The sequence below is a fragment of the Acomys minous genome (genome assembly GCF_964271855.1).
Source record: "Acomys minous genome assembly, chromosome: 1".
Classification (NCBI taxonomy): domain Eukaryota; kingdom Metazoa; phylum Chordata; class Mammalia; order Rodentia; family Muridae; genus Acomys; species Acomys minous.
The window spans coordinates 119,243,459-119,262,070 of NC_140483.1; the positions used below are offsets into that span (position 1 = coordinate 119,243,459).

The window sequence follows — 18,612 nt, forward strand, 5'->3', positions numbered from 1 at the left end:
TTGTTTTATTTTTTAGGTTTGTTTTGGTTTTGGGGGTTTGTTTTGTTTTTTGCTTGGCCTGGCACATGGTCTACACAAATTTAATCTTTTTACTGTAACAAATACAAGTGCATACACATTCTCCTTTTATATTGATATTAATGTTATATAATTTTCTTCCCCATAGATCATGAGAAGTCATGCAAGGGGGCAGGGAGGATCCTATATCAATAAACCAGTTTTGCCCCATGCATCTTCCCATGTAGCATGGCTTCATGTCTTACCACATACTTGCCTCCTCATGGTTCTGTGGAAGAATGGCTACAGCGACTGGAGTGTAGAGTGTATGCAAACCCGACCTGGATGAGCCTTGACTGACCGTTGAGCTCCACATACCCTCCTCACATGCTCACAAGCATCTGCTTTCCAACGTGGGCTCAGTCTGGGAGGCCTGCTGAATCTGGAAAGGGATTGCTTTTTTTAAAAGCCAGATTTGGGGATGTTTGTCTTTAATTTCAGCAGTTGGGAGTCTGAGGCAGAATTGTACATTCTAGGCCAGCCTGGGATACACAGAAAGACCTGTGTCAAAACTATGTGCCAACTATTATTATATTAGCCTTGTTCAGCAGGAGAACTTCATCCATGCTCTGGTGATGAAAAGAAAGACTTGAAGCCTAATGAACCTGTAGCCATGGCCCCTTCTCAGTGGCCTGGAAGTGATGACAGGAAGGGACCATTCTTTCTCAGCAGATGAGCTGCTGAGATGCAGTTGCTATGGCTACTTCTGTCATCCAGAGTCCATTTGAAAGGGGGCTAACGCAGGCTAAGAGGAACACTGAGAAGAAGGCCTTCTTAAAGGATCCAAATACCAGGCAGAAAGCCATCCTGCCCACCCTGTCCCTAAACTCGGCATGCATTCAGCAAGCACATCCGTGGGTCTGAGGTCACAGGTCTATATGTCTGCCATGGTAAGACTAGTGTCAGCCTGGCAGAACTATAGCACGCATGCACAAATGGGACACAGCTGCCTCCCTCATGAGGTAGACAATGAACATACCACTTTCAGTTACTAGCACTGTCCTGATGTCCTAAGTTAATATGACATGCTTTGGGTATGTATTTAGGTTGAAATATTTTGTTCAAAAAATGGTAAGAGTTATATTTACATAAAATTGAAACTCAATTCTAGTAATTTCTAGGAATTCTAAAGTAACTTTTCAGTGCAGTATATTTATAGACAAAGTTAAACATTAGCACTTTTTAGGGATCTTGTAATGGTCTAACCCATTAAACACAAAGGCCTTCCCACGTGCCACTGTTGAGAGACAGTAGAACTTTAAGAGGCAGAAGCTGGAAGGTAAAGAGAGGGAGGTCTTGGGTCATGGAGACATGTCATGTCTACCTGATTCTGTCTCCCAAAGTGAGCACTTTTCCTCTGCCATGCACTCGCACCATGATGTGGTCACCATAGGCCTAGAAGCAATGGGGCTAATCAATTTTGAAACAAATTTTGAGAACATAAGTCAAAATAGGCCTCGTCTCTTTACCTTTTGATTATCTCTAATATTTGTATAGTTCTGGAAAGCCTACAGGTGCAGAAAGCAATTCACAAACGAGGAAGACTAAAAGACTCCAGCTGTGACTTCAGTCACAAGGAAAGAACAGTTACTGTTTTAGAGAAACTTTTGCTCCCCCTTCATATGGAGGGGCCAGTGTTTTGTGGCCTCGATCAGCTATGCTGTAAAAAGTCTACTTTTGTTTTCTTTTTCATCCAAACATTCTTCACCCTCATGTTCCTAGGCTATCTTACTAGACTGTGCATAAACATGAGAAGATGGCATAAAAATATGTAAAGACACGGTGAGCTGCCTGATCTGGGGGTGGCCAAGCAGAAGATTGCTTGACTGAGCTCAAGTTCCAGCCATGAATTCCACTTTGGCTCATTCCTGGGTGGTTAAAACCAATTTGAATGTTTTTCATCTATCAGTAGAGTTGGCAGTTACCTTAGTGAGATTTAACGATATAACTTGTTCTCTCTCTCTCTCTCTCTCTCTCTCTCTCTCTCTCTCTCTCTCTCTCTCTCTCTCTCTCTCTCTCACTGTTGTATTGTGTGACGGTATTCCTGGGAAGATATGAGCAAATGTCTGCTCATCCCTGATGAGAACTGACAACAGACCTAAGTAAAAATCCTACACAAGTCACATTTCTTGAACCAATAAAGTTAGGGAGAGCAGACAACTCAAAGGCAGTGGCATTGTGGAAAGGATACCTTAGCTGGGGTCTGCTCATTAAAGCTGGAGCCCTGCAGCTCTCTGCAGGACTTGCAGGCCGCTCTACAGGTCAGAGTCTCCTCTTCAGCAATGGTTACTACATATATAATTCTGGTGATGGGAGGACCTTGTGCAACTGGTAATTTTCAGTGACTTCCTGAGACTCCTGCGTTGCTTATTTCCTGAGTCTGAAAGACCTTACTTTAGGAACTTCCTAAGTCTTAAGCAGCCTCCCACTAGTATAAAATGTTTCAACTATGAAGAAATTGTTACAAATCTGTCTCTCTGTCTCTCTGTCTCTCTTTCTCTCTCTGTTTCTCTCTCTCTCTCTCTCTCTCTCTCTCTCTCTCTCTCTCTCTCATGTGTGTACTTAATAACAGCATGTGTGTACAGAAGCACATGTAAGTGCATGTGCATGTAAGTGTAATGCATATGGAGGTCAGAGGTCAACTTTGGATATCAGCCCTCAACCACTATCTACTGTTTTGGCTTTGGTTTTGATTTGGTATGGGGACTCTTACTGTAGCTCACTTCGTAGGCAAGGCTAGCTGGCCTGTGAGTCTCAGACATCTGCCTGCCTGTGACTCTGCAGTGCTGGGATGACAAGCATGCACCATCATGCCCAACTTTTCTGAGTAGATTCTAGGGAGCAAATTCTGGTCCTTGTGCTGTGCAAGCATCTTACCAAGTAGACCATCTCCTCAGCACCTAGCCTGTTGTTCATAGTCAGAGTCCATGTTTGTTAGACAACTATTCATTTCCAGGAGAGTCACTAGATCATGGTGAAATACCATGTGAAACAATGACGAATGGCAGTGTGAGAACAGGGGGACCCTGCCTTCTGATCATCAGGGCAAAGGGTCATTACGTATAGAACAGATGCTCCACACAGCCACTGCATCCACAGACATTATAGAGCATCATCTCTTAAGAAGTGGGACACAGTCCACACTGTCCCATCAGGTGGGGTCTGGTCTCCAGATCAAGTAAGGTTGAACCTTTCAGATTTGGGGTGTCATTGCTGCTCAAGTAGATGGGGCTTAGATGCTATAGCTTCTTGATGGGAAAGACTTCTGAGGAAAGGATACAAGTCCAGTATTTATTCAGGTTACTAGATTCTGAGGTGGTCTACACTGCTCATAGGAATTTGTTAGTAGCGTTGTTGTTGTTGTTGTTGTTGTTGTTGTTGTTGTTGTTGAGACAGCATCTCACTATTTAGCCCTGGCTGTCCTGGAACTCACTTTGTAGACCAGGCTGGCCTCAAACTCACAGATATCCACCTGCCTCTGCCTCTCAAGTGTTGAGATTAAAGGTGTGCACCACCACCACCACCTGGCTATTGTTAGCATTTTTTAAAGAACGAAGAAAATTGAGTATCTAGCTTCCTCCATACATGGACATTTGACAGAGGTAGACATGCATCTTTTAGCGTTTTTTTTTCCCCTGAGGTATAAATGAAAAGATCCATCTTTTCCAACTGTATCATATGTAACCATGGATCAGTGGAGTGAAAGAAAATCTGTATGATGGATTTGTTGGTAATAAAATGAATGAGGCTCATTAAAGCCTGTGTACAGAGGCGTGTTTTCTCTTCTTTTTAAAGAGTGCTATGAAGAATTACGAGATAAAGATTTATAAGCTACTGACAAAGCAAAGAAATAGGGTTGAGCTAGAGGGAAATGAACAGATGTAGAAAATTGCCTGTTTGGAAGTCTCGCAATCTACGATCGTGCACAGTACGTGCTCTGAGAGACGCTGTTCGCGGAAGCACTGTGCTTGCATGCAATCTCTTAGAAAGGGAGCCGCAGCCCAGACAAGAAGGGCAAGGCATAGTGATTTCTTGTGACATGTACTGATAGACAAACACTGATTCCAATTAAGCTGAAGCCATTATCCTTGACAGTCGGCCAACAACAGATCTCTTTTTCTTTCCTTTTTTTTTTTTTTTTTTTACTTTATTTTTTATTATTATAATTTATCCACATTACATTCTGGTTGTTATCCCCTCACTGTTATCTTCCTGTTCCCACCCTCTCTCCCTCTCCTGCCCTATTCCCTTCCCCTAGGCCTCTGATGGTGTGTGTAGGTGGGGACTCCTCCCCCACCAGCTGACTACAGCCTATCAGGTCTCATCCTGCGTCCCCTTCCTCTGTTTGCCCACAGGGCCTCTCCACCAAGAGGAAGTGACCAAATCAAGGGCACCGGAGTTCATGTCAGAGGAAGCCCCTGCTCCCTCCCGCCCTCCCCACTACCGTGAAGAGTGAGCTCTCCATTGCGTGTATCTGAGCAGGGGGTCTAGGTTCTCTGCGTGCACTGTCCTTGGTTGGCATTTCAAATTGTGTAGGCACCCTTGGGTATGGAAGAGTGGGAGGATGTGAGAACCCGGAGGGTTCAGGACTCACAGAAGGAGACCATCAAGGCTGGCAGATCTGGACTCTTACAGCCCATGATGATCATATGAACAAAGCAAACCACTTGACATAGTGTGTGAGAGAGAGAATTCTGGAAGGCATGTCATGTTTAAGGGCATCAGGCAGCTAGTGCAGTTCTCTAATCCCCTTCTTGGTTCAAACTGATATTGTGGTAGGGGTCATGTTACCTTTGTGGGTGCATATGGCGTGTGTGTGTGTGTGTGTGTGTGTGTGTGTGTGTGTGTGTGTGTGTATGTGTGTGTATGTGTGTGTGTGTGTGTGTGTGTGTGTGTGTGTGTGTGTGTGTGTGTAGGCCATGGGCTCCTCTGCCCTTGCAATCTACCCCCGCCCCACACGAAGGAATACAAACGAAAGCAAAACAAAACAAAAAAGCAAACATCTTGTCACGGACGCTGCAGTGTGTCACGCAGCGCACCCCTTTTCTCACACAGCTTTACTTGCAGATGCTCCGTGCAGTGAGCCATTGGTCTGGTTCGAGGCCTCTGGCTTCTGCTACACCATCAAAACAGGAACCTCCCTGCGACTCCTCTTGGATATCCTGTGGTTGCCCTGTGTCATGAGATCCTGCAGTTTGGTTCTGCAGGGCTGGCCCCTTCATGTGCTCCAACAGTTCATAGTTGGGGTAGCTGTTGGGATGGGAAAACTCTGAGCCCTGGATCTGGGCCTGGGAGGTAGCTGAGTTGTTCTGCCCACTAGCTCTCCTACACCTCCCAGGTGCACTCAGAACGTGGCCAGGCATGGCAAGTATGGAACCGATAAGGCAACACACACACACACACACACACACACACACACACACACACACACACACAAAGAGTGACAGCACCCTCTCTTCCTCCTTCTCTGTCTGTGACAGAGCCTTGTTCCCACAGTACCTGCAGTTTTTGCTCACCATTGTGGTGGTTTGAATACATTTGGCCTCCATAGACTCATGTGTTTGAATGCTTGGCCATAGGGAGTGGCACTATTAGAGGGTGTGGCCTTGTTGGGGTGGGTGTGGCCTTGGTGGAGGAGCTGTGTTCTGTGTCATGGTGTATGGGCTTTGAGGTCTCCTATGATCAGGCTCCACCTAGCGCTGATGATAGTCTCCCCCTTGCTGCCTGTGGATCAAGATGTAGAACTCTCAGCTCCTTCTCCAGCACCATGTCTGCCTGTTTTCCACCATGCTTCCTGCCATAATGATAATGGGCTGAACCTCTGAAACTGAAAGCCAGCCCCAAATAATGTTTTATGTATAAGAGACGCCATGGTTATGGTGTCTCTTCACAACACTAAAACCCTAAAGAAGACATGGCCCTCTATCAGCCTGAGCCTGCCCTCTGGCCAGGGTGCCAATTCTGTCTGTATTGGTCTTTATCAGTGTTGTTCCCTTCTCTTTCCCCTCTCATGGAAACTGTTACCTATGCACCTCTGGATCCATTTTCTAGTCTTTTCTGACTACCAGCCTCTGCCTTTATTGAAGAGTTCCTCTGGTCCCCTATGGCATGCTCAGCCTCACCACTCATGTCATATCAGGACTGCACTGCTCTGGTTCATGGTGACCCCTGACTCCTCACATCTCCATTACATGGTCACACGCCTGAAGGAAGTTATCCACCCTCTTTGTATCAACAAGCATCGCTGCTTTACTGTATATCTGTGGGGTTTGTTAAGTTTCAAGCCACACTTCTATAGTCCCAACACTCCCCAAGGACAGAGACTGCAAGGTTACTCACTATTAGGTGTCCTTTGTCTCACATGATCTTAGTGTATAAGAGATGCTCAGGGTACCTCCTACGAAGGGCAGATTGGGAAGTAGGGAGGGGGAAAAAAGAAAAGTAGAAAGCAACAAAGGAAAAGAACAGAGAAGGAAGGGTTTATGTGATAGCAAATACTGTTATAAACACTCTGCTTTGTGGACTGAGGAAGAAAACACTGCTTACAGTCTGTGGTGGATAGACCTGGTAGTCAGTATTTGATCAGGATTTGAAATCATCTCTAAGACACAAAAATAGTCTTAGGATTCCTCTTAGAAGCTGAAATTCCATTAACAATAGAAATTTACAACACTTATTTTTTAAAACATTCATCCATCCATCCATCCATCCAATAACTATTCATTAAGGTTTTTACTAAGTGCCAACATACAGTATAGGATAAAACCCATTAAGATAATAAGATATGGAGCCTAATTCTACAAGCTCAAATTAGTAGCTGTGTGCCGGGGTAGCTAACAATCTGTGAGTTAGTTTCCTCTCTCTGAGGTGAGCAGCAATTTCTTTACCTTATTACTATGCTCTGTAGATTAAATAAGGGCGAATATTAGATGCTGTGCACTGACCTGTAAACAGGTCCTGCCCATCTGCAAATCTGTGGCCTATGTAGAAGACAGATACTGCTGTCCAAGCAGCCCTTCCCTAGGGTCCCCACTGTGCTGTGGATGTCCCAAGAGGCTTACAGGGCCTTCTACCTCATGCTCAGCAGAGGTTATGAGCTATCACATAAGACTGGCCTCTGCGTTCCCTATATAAGCTCACATGCACATGCACGCGCATAGAAAAAAAGGAAGAGGAAAACACATTTCACTTCCCTTTCTTCCACTTAAAGCCTTTGTCCAAGACTCTGTTGTCCCAGGACTCAATCCAGCACACTTATCACTATGCTCCCTTGGCCCTGTGTGGAGTTCCCTCTAGGTAATCTTCTCCTTGTATAGTGATCTTCAACCTCTGAATTTGATAAAGGAAAATTAGGAATTACTGAATCTAAGATGTTCCCGTTGTACAGTAGATCCCACTTGCAAGGGTGTTTAATACGATGAAGCGTGCCCAATCACTGGCAAGAAGCAGCTGTGGAACTAGCTTGACCTTTCTAAGCTTTGGGCATTTGCTGCCATTTCCATCTCTGCTGTTGCCTGGAAAACTGTTTTTCCCCACTGAGTAATCTACCCTGTCCCATCTTCTTCTGTTACTTGTTGATTATTGACTTATTCCTATATTGATAAGCAGAGTCGCAGTTAAGATGTAGCTGTGGCTGGTCTGGAATTTGCTATATAGTCCAGAGTTGCTCCAAGAGCACACCCTCCCTGCCTCATCCTGCTGAATTCTGGAATTCTAACTTTGCACCACTATACCATACTATACTTTTATAATAACCTCCGGGAGCAAAATATACCATTTTGCTTTCTCCATTCCAAAAGAAAAAAGAAAAAAAATCTATCTCCTTTACCACAGTGGTCTCATACTGCTTGTCCATCCATCCATTCATCCTTTGTCACTAATTGTTCAAGTTTGTTCTCTGGTCCTTTGCTTACCATCTGCTGCTGTCCTAGCCATGTCTTTCCACCATGCCAGCCCCTCGTCCACCTGCCATGAAGACAGTCATCCATTCTGCAAGTTCCACTCCGAGTGGGATGGATATGGATATTCAGATGACTGGTATTGAGATTGAGCGACAACACCAGAGACATTCCATTAACATACTCCCATTTGATCAAGCAAACAGACCTTTGAAAGGGTGCTGTTATAAGAGTTCTTCCTTTTCAAGAGCAGCCACTCTTTCCAAGTCATCCTCTGGGTGGAACGAATCACCAATATGGCCTCAGCTGTTGGCAGCCTCCACCATGGATCTGCCTCTTCAGCACATCCCATCCCAGTCCCTCCGTGGTGACTTCACAGGGCTCACACTACTGATTTCAGGGGGAGAGAAAGGACTGCGGATGCCTAGGCTCACTCACTGCTCTCCGTGCTGGGCTACTTCTGAAGAAACAGGACTCTGCTCAAAGTAGGCAGGGTGAACACAAGCAGCCATTTTCTGTGCTGTTATTTTAAGTTCTGGTTTAATAGTCGATGAGAACGTCCGGGAAGAGCTGTGTGTTTGAAATCCACGGATCTCAGGCTCCTGTGACCAAATCTCCTACATCTGAGCCCCTGTCAAAGCGCGCGTTAGCCAAAGAACTACAAACGCTCAGTGCCCACACCTCTGAGCTCGAAAACCTACACACACCAAATGTTGAATGATTGCAGAGAAGAGACTGTTTCAGACACAGACTTGGTCACTAAAACTCCCGTAGACCTCACTTCAGCGGGCAGAACAAACACTAGTCTTGAGCTCGAGCCCTTTCATATAAGATGTGTAGTAGAGAGGCTCTTTTAAAAAGGAGTTGTTTGCGGTTGCTTAGTCGGTTAAGTAACATTTTATAGTGTGGGCAGTCTGTGCTGTGTGTGTTAGGTTTTAGTCTTGTCTTTCGTCTTCTTTATGTGAACGGATGTGGGCTGCAGTGGGCACTCCTGCTCAGCACGTGCACACCCAGGGACATGCCAGAGACAGAACAGTTTGTAACTCAGTTCACATTCCAAAGACGTCTAAGCACTTCTCTTTTCATCTCTATTTTTTTTTGTTGGGGGGGGGGAGAGGGGTTTCGAGACAGGGTCTCTCTGTGTAGCCCTGGCTATCCTAGACTCATTTTATAGACCAGGCTAGCCCTGAACTCACAGCGATCCGCCTGCCTCTGCCTCCTGAGTGCTGCGATTAAAGGCGTGCGCCACCACGCCCGGCCTTCTCTTTTCAGCTTTCAGTGGACATATTAACTTCATTTGTAGAAGAAACATGGAGGCAGGAGAATTCCTATGACTCGGATGGTTTCATATTGGCCAATAAAGCCCTTTGTAAACAAACAGGATAGAAAGAAACATATCTGGCTGTTGGTTTCACCATCGCCTCCCTGGTCCCTTTTCTCTGGCCCGTTCCTCCCAGTCTCTAAGTTTTGGTCAGGTTTCTGGCAGCCGAGCTCTGCTATCAGCTAACTGTGCTCTGCCCTTTTCACCATCCTCACTGCCTCCACTCTCAGCCAGTTGCATTCATTCCCTGTGGGGGTCTGAGGTGTTAGAATGAATGGTGCACATGTAGAAGACTCAGTTTTATTCACTGTTGACCAAAATGAAGTTTTTATAAATGATGGGTAATTAAATCAATTGTTGGATTTTTCTAACAGGCATGGAAGACAGCTTCCTATAAAAATTTGAGTACTGGCACTATGCCTGTAATCCCTAACCTTGTAATGCTGAGGCGGGAGGACGGGAGTTCCAGCCCAGCCTAAGTTACAAAGTGAGACCTTGTCTCAAAATACAAACAAGAACAATACAAATTTAAATTACTAATATGAATATGCTATTTGTATATAAACTTACAAGAAAGAGAACTAATACTAACCATATGCATACTTTTATATGTGTGCCGTAATTCCTCTGATCCCCAATATCCTGCCACCTTCATAATTTAGACATTATTATTATCCCTAGTTTGCCAAGGAGGAGGTAGAGTTTACTTCAGGTCATAAAGCTGGTGGTGGCACAATCGTTCTAATCCAGCAGGGAGCCCCTTAGGGGAAATTCTTCTATACTTGAAGTTATTTGAAAAAAGAAAAGAAAAGCTCTACAGATTGCTTAGGATACTTTAAATATATGTATATATGCACAATTATGTATATATTTATCCATACATAGGTGTGTACAAGGTGTACCTTTTTGTACGAATTCATGTGTACATGGGTACACACACGTGTGCACATTTATGTGTAGGCCAAAGGAAAACCTCAGATTTCATTTCTCAGGTGCAGTTCACCTTGATATTTTGATGAAACGGTTTCTCCCATTGGCCTGGAGTAGACTAAGCAGACTGGCCAGGAACTCCCAAAAGTCTACCAGTCTTCTCTAGCTCTGGGATTTCAACATGTCTAGGCTTTTAAAAAATGTACGTTCAGGGAATTTAAATCTGATCTTAATGTTTGTGCCGCAAGCTCTTTACTGACTGAGCTATCTCCTAAGATCCAAATATACGTTTAATTTATTCTTGGAGAATTACAAACACGGATAAAATATACTTTGATCAAATCCACCCCCACCCTCACCCCAGAAGAAATTTCCCTTCCCGGCTGGAAGCCCTATAAACTGTCAGATAGTTCTGAATTCTTCCACAGAACCGAACCTACTGTTGTCTTGGGGAACTAGAATGCCCTTTGTGTGGTTCTTCTAACAACTGGTTAGCCCCTGATTCAAGGGAGGGCCCAACCGAACCATCTCTACCCAGCCTTTTGATCCTGGCATCGTGGTTCATAGTGCTTCATGTAAAGGACACGGCAGTCAGGCCTTTATAGGGTTCTACCATAGTTAGATGGGCAATGGAGGGCTGTTAATGAGGACACAGTGTGATGGCCAACACGGATAAATAAGGTTTGGGATATAAACATCTTCCTGAGATCCACTACTATAGTTTCAGTTGTCAATCAATGTAGAATGAACTGGCTCAGGGCTGGTGTTTTCTATTACATCTTCTTCCCGGGAGCCAATCATTGCAGTCTTTCAAATATTAATCCTCACCCATAGTCCTTCATCACACGAAGTGGGAAAAGTTCCAAATGTGAAGGAAAAAGAAGAACAAATAGGGAAGTGAAGGAGGGTGAAAGAAAAACAGACGAATGCAGAGACCAGCAGGAAAGCATCCCATGGCCATGAAGACTAGGTGAGGCCTTTTAGGGGGTTGCCTGATCCACCAGTTAAATTACCCACCACCCAGTGCCTGACCTTGGGGTTATATGGTATTCCACATTGGAAAAAAAAAAAAGACCAATACAAAAGTTTAGTTTAGCACAGGAGCTCAGCTTCTCATGAGTAGGCAGAACCACTGGATAGACTTCTCCATTGGGCTGCGCTGAGCACGTGTCTGAGGGCTAAGCACGTGTCCAAGCACTCTGCCCAGACAGAGGCATCTTTATCAGAGAGCAGCTGATTTGACTTTCAGAGAGAATTTTAATTTAGCTAAAGCACTGAGGGCAAATTTCAAGAAGGATCCCAAAGAAATGGGATTCCTCCCTGGCCCCTCCCCCACCAGGACTCTCATGCTAGGGGAAGGAAAGGACGTCAGACAGAGGTGGGAGATCATCTCCTGGAAAGAGGTTTCAAACAGTTCTAACTCATTGTATGACAGAATGAGACTGAAATCCAGATAAGGATGGGTCAGGGATACTGGGACCATGCCTTGACCAGCCTGTCCATATCCTCCACCTTCTGTTCAAACTTTGATCTCCTGTCAGGACCCAGAAGATGGACTTGAGGCATTTGATGGATGCCTTTTCCCTGCTTCTCAATGTGGTCACATTAAACAAGTCTTATTTTAATTTTAACCCTTTCCATTTAAAAGAAGAGTTTGCAGGGTTTTTTCCCCCCAGTGAATCTCAAAAATTTCATGATTAGCGAGTCACTTACATCAAATCCTAATAGGAAGGGTCTATTGTGTGAGTGGGTAAATAGAATTCCATCACGTTGAAAGTTAAGAAGCCATGCTCTCATTTAGGGAACACACAAACCCTAGGCAAAATATTGTTTATTTCCTTATTCTCAGTATCTCGGAACAGGCCTATTGTCATTCACCAGTCAACCACGAAACAGACTATGAGGTAAGACATTCCAGGCCATTGCCGTCATTGTATCCACTGGAAGAAATAGCAGTTGTATCCTGTGAAACTGAACACTGGCCATCTGAATAAGAAGGGCAGATGATACTAGTGTGCGAAAGGTAGATTTATCTTCCCAACAAGTGACAATCGCCTAACACACACAATACACTTGGTAGTTTGGCATCTTTGAGATCACCTTTATCTTTATTTCACACACACACACACACACACACACACACACACACACACACACACACACTGTTACACTCATAGTTATGGTTTACTGTAGCAAAAAGATAAAAAGATACAGGTCAGATTCAGGAGAAGAAAAGGGTCTCAGAAAGACCAGGTTCAGTCTCCAGAAAAAAATAAAATAAAAGATAAAGTGGTGTGTGGAAACCAGATACCAGAAAGTAAATACTAAGCAACTATTTTATGTGCCTTGGTTCTCAAAAAGCACAGCAGCCATTACCAGCATGAACTGTCCGTGATTGTGTGTGTTTCCTTCCTCTCTTGTTAGATCTCAGTCTGTGGTAGAAGCGGGGACCTTGAAACACGAAGAGAAAGGGGAAAGCGAGAACACTCAGCCCCTGCTGGCTCTGGACTGAGCCACCATCGTGTGACAGTCCCGTGCACAAGTCTCCAGTGGAGCAGCCACCAAGGAAGTCTGTGCAACTGACCTACAGACACATGTGCTCTGCACGTCACGAGTTCTCCATTCTATCCCCAGCCATGACTGGCAGCAGCCATTGGTCTGAGCAGCTCACACTAGACAAAGATCTGAGAGATCCTCTTAGGATCTGATTGAACTAATTAACGTATGTTGTTGTGAGGGGTTGCAGGGGGGTGTTGAAGAAAGGCGTTTGTGTAAAAAGAATTCTTCCTCCCCACATATTTATGGCAGCAAATGTACTTAAAACGGGAACACTAATTTTGCCGCGTATACAATACGACAAGAATTGCTCTAAGGATTCACACAGGAACCTTCTCTGGCTTTTGCAAATTAAGACGAAGTTCATTTCCAAATATACACAACAGAGTTAAACTGTGCAGATACAATGTCAAGTCTGATGTCGTGCAGAACCCCAAGACAATAGTAGCTACAATAATTTCCTGTTTTATTGACTCGTTTTCTGACCTCATCACCAGCATCTAAGTGTTCATCCCTAAGAGTGTGATCTCACAAGTATGGCCATTTGCAGTTTTTAATTTAAACATCCTGCAGGAATGATTTGGATATTACGTCATCTGTCAGGCAACCAGCTGACTTCATGAACTGGGCTTTAAGAAGACACAGGCATTTTGGGAAATGACCTTAGCAACGTGATTCCTGTAGGAGGAATGTGGAGAGGAAGCATCTCGTTGAGAAAACACACACACACACACATACACACACACACACACACACACACACACACACAACCAGTGACAGGAGCCCACTCAAGTTGGGCCCACTCTTGTGTGACTATAACAAAGATAAAGTGCTGGCAAGTAAGTCACTTTGTCCCAACCCTCCTATTACCCATGGAGACAGACCCTGAGGGGACAGGCAGTCAAATCTCACAGAAAAACCCTAAGGATGGCTCAGCATCAAGCATCAAGCTAAAGAAGACCAGGAATGCAAGACGAAATGCCAAAGACCAACCTACTTCCTTACCCATTCTCCTTAGAAATGGATCAGGTCAGGAAGTCAGAGAGACATCAAAGGGTAGGATATTTTCTCTGTGCGATGTTTCCCAAGACCAGCTGAGCACACGCAGGTATCTTACTCCCCAGCCTTCTGTATGCCACAGGCACTTTCTAACATGACCAGAGTGCTTCATGTACTCTGCTTAGTAACTGCGAATCGTAATTGCGAATGCTTAGTAAAAATATTTTACGTTGTAAGCATTTGGTAGGTTGATTTGCCAGCTGAACAACCTAAAGGGACCAGGAGACCAGTTCAACTCTCAACCAGCCACAATCACCCAAACAATATTGTGAATTCGCTCCCCTCCGTCTCCCCTCTCCTATTCCTGCCTCTTTCTCCCTCTGTGTCTGTCTTTCCATAGTCCTTCCCCCTTTCTCCTCCTCTTCCCCCTTTCTCCTCTTCCTTTCTTTCTCTGTTTCTCCTTCCTCCCTGACACATTCCAGTGCTGGAGATCAAACCCAGGGCCTTGTCATGCAAAACAAGTGTTCTGAGCTGCATTCTAGACATATATTGTTTCTCAGTTCATCTACTGTTTTATTTTTTATTTTTTTTCTACTGGCAGAGAATAGCAACAGAAGCTATTTTTATGTTCCAACCTTGAATAGGTAAAATTGAAACATAAATTAAAATATCTCTCAAACAATTGCATCTTAGTATATAAAAACACCAATTCATTTTGTATAGGCCTTTCGAGTCATAAAATAACAACCTTGGAAAATGTCTATGAATATATTGGAGTAAATTCTTTTCTTATGACACAAGAGAAAGGAAAAACTAAAGTGAATTAGAAAATGTTTTATTGCTTGGGTTTATGGAATAAACACGGGATCCAAGTACTCAAAATGCCGTTGGAGTCAATGACTGACTGCCAACTCTTGTGATAATAGTGGTAATTCCGGCTTTTCACATGGCAATATTTAGAATCCTACTGTAATGAGCATATTTTTAAAATGTTATATTTACTAAGTTAAAAGATAATTTTTGCTCATTTCCACCACTTTATTACATGAATGTAAGGTGATGGCCTAACAATGAGGACATATGACTTGCATTTTGTTATGTGTACGTACCATAGAGGAGACCCAAACCCAGTAGGTGAACGAGCATTACTACATGAACACTGGATTGTATTGCCTTCTGTCAGTAAGTTCCTCTGTTTAATAAATACTGAAGAACACAAATAATTTTGTGTTTTCTAAGAGTCTGTTTTCTTTTCTGGAATTTGGTAATGATTTGATATTTTCCTCCCATGCCATTGCCATCTGTGTTAGAGGAATTTTTGAACACTGACAAAAGAAGAAACAAGTACCAATTTGAGAACGGACACATATTTTGTAAATATTTTGACTAAAAGCTAATATATCCTTAAGCTAAAAGAAAAAGGATCAATTTCAAGGTCAAAGAATTGCCCTTTAAGTGAGGTACAAAACTGCCCCTTTTGACACTGGATGAAAAGACTGCATCTATATTTTATCTACCCGTGTGGCTGGAATATGTGCCATTTCTGCAGCATTGTTGATCGACTGGCTTAGAAATCAGTGCATGGACATCACTACATTCTAAGGCTCGAGTTATCTTTAACTTTAAAATAAAAATCCACAGGCAGGGATGCTTTACTACTGAACCGATCACCTTGAAGACCAAGATGATTTTCTACTGCTCTTCCTATGCCATGGGTAGTACTCAAATCAAACATACATGTGAAACGTCATTTCCAAAATGATGATTAGAACTTTTTTTAGTGAGGGAGATGGAAAAGTTCCGCAAATTCAGAATCAAACAAGCTGGGCCCCCTACACTTAGGGAAGGATCCCAGCATCCCCGGACGCTTCCCACACAGCTATTCCTACATTGATAACATTGTGAGGGGACTGACTCTCGGAGACCAGGAGGCCATCTTTGTGGCACTCAAGTGGATCTACAGAGGCGGACACTGTATACCCCAGGTCCTGCAGTACAGAAGTACAGAAGGCAAAGAGGCCAGGCCACCCAGCCATCTGATTCCAACAGGGGACTTTCACTCCCATGTTATATTTTTTTGCCGGGCCCCACTGTCTGTGGTATTTTCTTATCACAATACGAAATGGTTTTGTTGCTTTTCTCAGCTAAAAAAAAAATGTTGCTCTTAGAAATAAGATGCTTGATGGCATTTGCATTATTAGGACAGGGAAAAGGGAAGACACAGAGTCTAAATGAAGATACACAGGCTGACCCAAAGGTTGGCACACTTCATAATCCTGGGGTAGCTTCCTATTTATGTTAGGGAAACAAAGTTGCCTTCTTCTTCACAAGTGTTTTTTTTTTCCTCTAAAAGAAATATGTCTTAATTTACCAAGAAAATTACTATTTAACAGTTAGAAGTAAAGTATTTATACCTCTCATCATTAAAGTCAACAAACACATGGCGGTCGATGGTGCCAACATAGCTTAGCTACCTAGAAAAATATAACTGCATAGAAAAATTACACACTAATAAAGTGATTCATTCACAGTTTTCTACACACAGTTTAGCCTCAGTTTACATTGATGTAGACACTATTCTATGTAGAAAAATATCTTTGGCCAGCAATGCAGACATAACCAAGTGTTCCCCTTCAATCAAGGTACTAGTTCCGGGCTGTCATGAGCGACACGGGGCGAGGGGCCTCCTAAGTCAACCGCAGTAAGGCAAATCCTCCCTCCAGCCACTCCCAATCCAGAAGGAGCCTTAGAGGTCTTTAGCTCAAGGCAAGGAAATGGAGAGTCATGGCACTTGAACTTGTAGATCCACACCCGAAAAGAAAATCAGAGAGGCAGCCTCCCTGGAGAGCATCCAAGTCTGTGTCAATCCCTTTTAAATTGCAGGCAGGGTGCGTCTCTGCTGAGGGGTCAGCTCGGGGTGCCACACATCCACGATGAATATCAGCCGGAAAGATGAGGCGTCTTGCCACACCTCGTGCTCGAAGGAGTCATCAAAGATGAGCACTTTGCCTTCTTCCCATGTCCTGGAAAAGAGAAACACGCCATTTGTCAGAACGGCGCTGGCAATGTTGCGTGCTTGAGGGTCAGTTTGTGTTCATAGGCAGGAGGCCCCTTTTGTGACCTCCTTTGGGATACGCCGTAGCACCAAGCCTGAAAATAGTCTTCCATTAATAATTAAGAACTTCAATCTTCTTATTAGGGACACCAATTTTCTCATGAGGCTCTAAAGATATGCAAAGCACATGGGCTGGTGATGAGGGCATACTGACAGTATTTCATGCCCTCCATTTAGTCTAGCTCCTGCCTCGAAACAGATTTGTTTAGTAGAACAAGTATCTAGAACACTGGTTCTCAATCTTCCTAATGCTGCAACCCTGCAATACAGCTCCTCAGGTTGTGGTGGCCCCAACTATAAAATTATTTCATTGCTATTTCCTAACTGTAATTTTGCTACTGTTATGAATCATATGTAGGTATCTGACATGCACGGTATCTGATATGTGACCCCTGTGACAAGTGTCATTGGATTCCCAAAAGGGTCGAGACTGATATGTTGAGAAGCCCTGATTTAGGATGTAAACTCCACAGCTGTCTCAGCTGTCATTTCAGGGACTGGTTTAGGCTTCTGGGTGGTGAAGAACCAAGTTTCCACGCCCCTACAACCCACATAAAAGCTGGACACAGAGCATGAGCACCTGTGACTCTAGTATTCCTCTGGGGAGGTGGGAAGCTGAGAGACATGGCATCCCAGAAGCCTGTTGGCCAGCCAGCCTGGTGAATGCAGTGGTGAGGAACAAAAGAGAGACCCTGCCTCAAACAATGTAAAAGGGGAGGCCTGACACTCAAGGTTGTCTCTGAGGTCTAACACATCTGCAGTTGCAAACATGCGTCTATGTTTACCCTCACACAAATGTGTGCGCACACACACGCAGGATTCTACTTCCCCGTCACACTCCTTCTGTTGGGATTCAGAACCGGGACAAGTGGCCAAGAGGCCAATTAAACCAAAGTAGACCTGGCCTCCGAGTTCTCCCAGCATCCCTCAGTCCCTACCTGTCATGGGGCATAGCTGGCATTCTCTGTCCTCTGCACTCAACTTTCCAGGCCCGGGGCTAAGATTTCCTTCCTCAGAAGCTATCCTTATATAATCCAGACATTTTGCATTCTCCCTCTCTCTCTCTCCTCTTTCTCTCTCTCTCTCTCTCTCTCTCTCTCTCTCTCTCTCTCTCTCTCTCTCTGCCTTTCCTCTCTTCTCTTCTCTGTAAGTGCCTGGTTTCTCTCTGCCCCCACCCTTCTGTTTCCCTCTGCATAGTGACTTCACCGACCCCCTCCTGCGAGGTCAGTGAACCTGCCCAGGAGCTACCTCCAATAAACGTCCATTTATATATTCTAATTTGGCTTGAGTTGGCTCATCTCATTGGCAGAGATAGCATAGCAATGTCCACACAAAAGATAAAAGGCTCGCGTGTTTTAGCATCGCTAGAACTTCTCTCTGTTTCGAGGCTGGATGGTGTGTTGCTGCATGCTCCCACCGGTCCAGCTTGTCCTCATCTACCAAGTGGCATTTGGGTTGCTCCCACATCTTGGTCCTGTGACTTGGCTGCTGTGATCCTTGATGCTGTCTCTTTTGGGGCACCCGCCATCTTTTTCTTCTGTCTGTCCTGTAGCTTTGTCCCTTATAGCCACTGACATGGCCTTCTCTGATAACAGTAAGATCAAGAAAATGACCACCTCTCTGTTTAAGAGATCTCAGAAGAAGGTTGACTTTCTTTTCTTTTTGGTTTGTTCTTGTCTTAGTTTTCTTTTCAGGTTTGGTTTTACATGGTAGTGAATGCCTTTTCTGTCATTTGC

At 44.2% G+C, this 18,612-nt stretch overlaps 2 protein-coding genes across 8 annotated transcripts in view; one reads left to right on the plus strand and one right to left on the minus strand.

The window, feature by feature from the left end:
- The window catches only part of CLVS1 (clavesin 1), a 193,008-nt gene extending 176,901 nt beyond the window's left edge, over window positions 1–16,107 (plus strand). For both annotated transcript variants that reach the window (XM_084776263.1, XM_084776264.1), the window contains exon 6: window positions 12,631–16,107. In XM_084776263.1, the coding sequence (XP_084632389.1) occupies window positions 12,631–12,718 (88 nt within the window). In that variant the 3' untranslated portion in view covers window positions 12,719–16,107. The remainder of the gene's footprint in view (window positions 1–12,630) is intronic.
- The window catches only part of ASPH (aspartate beta-hydroxylase), a 204,669-nt gene continuing 200,637 nt past the window's right edge, over window positions 14,581–18,612 (minus strand). For all 6 annotated transcript variants that reach the window (XM_084776185.1, XM_084776183.1, XM_084776181.1 and 3 more), the window contains one exon: window positions 14,581–16,784. In XM_084776185.1, coding sequence (XP_084632311.1) covers window positions 16,634–16,784 — 151 coding nt within the window. In that variant the 3' untranslated portion in view covers window positions 14,581–16,633. The remainder of the gene's footprint in view (window positions 16,785–18,612) is intronic.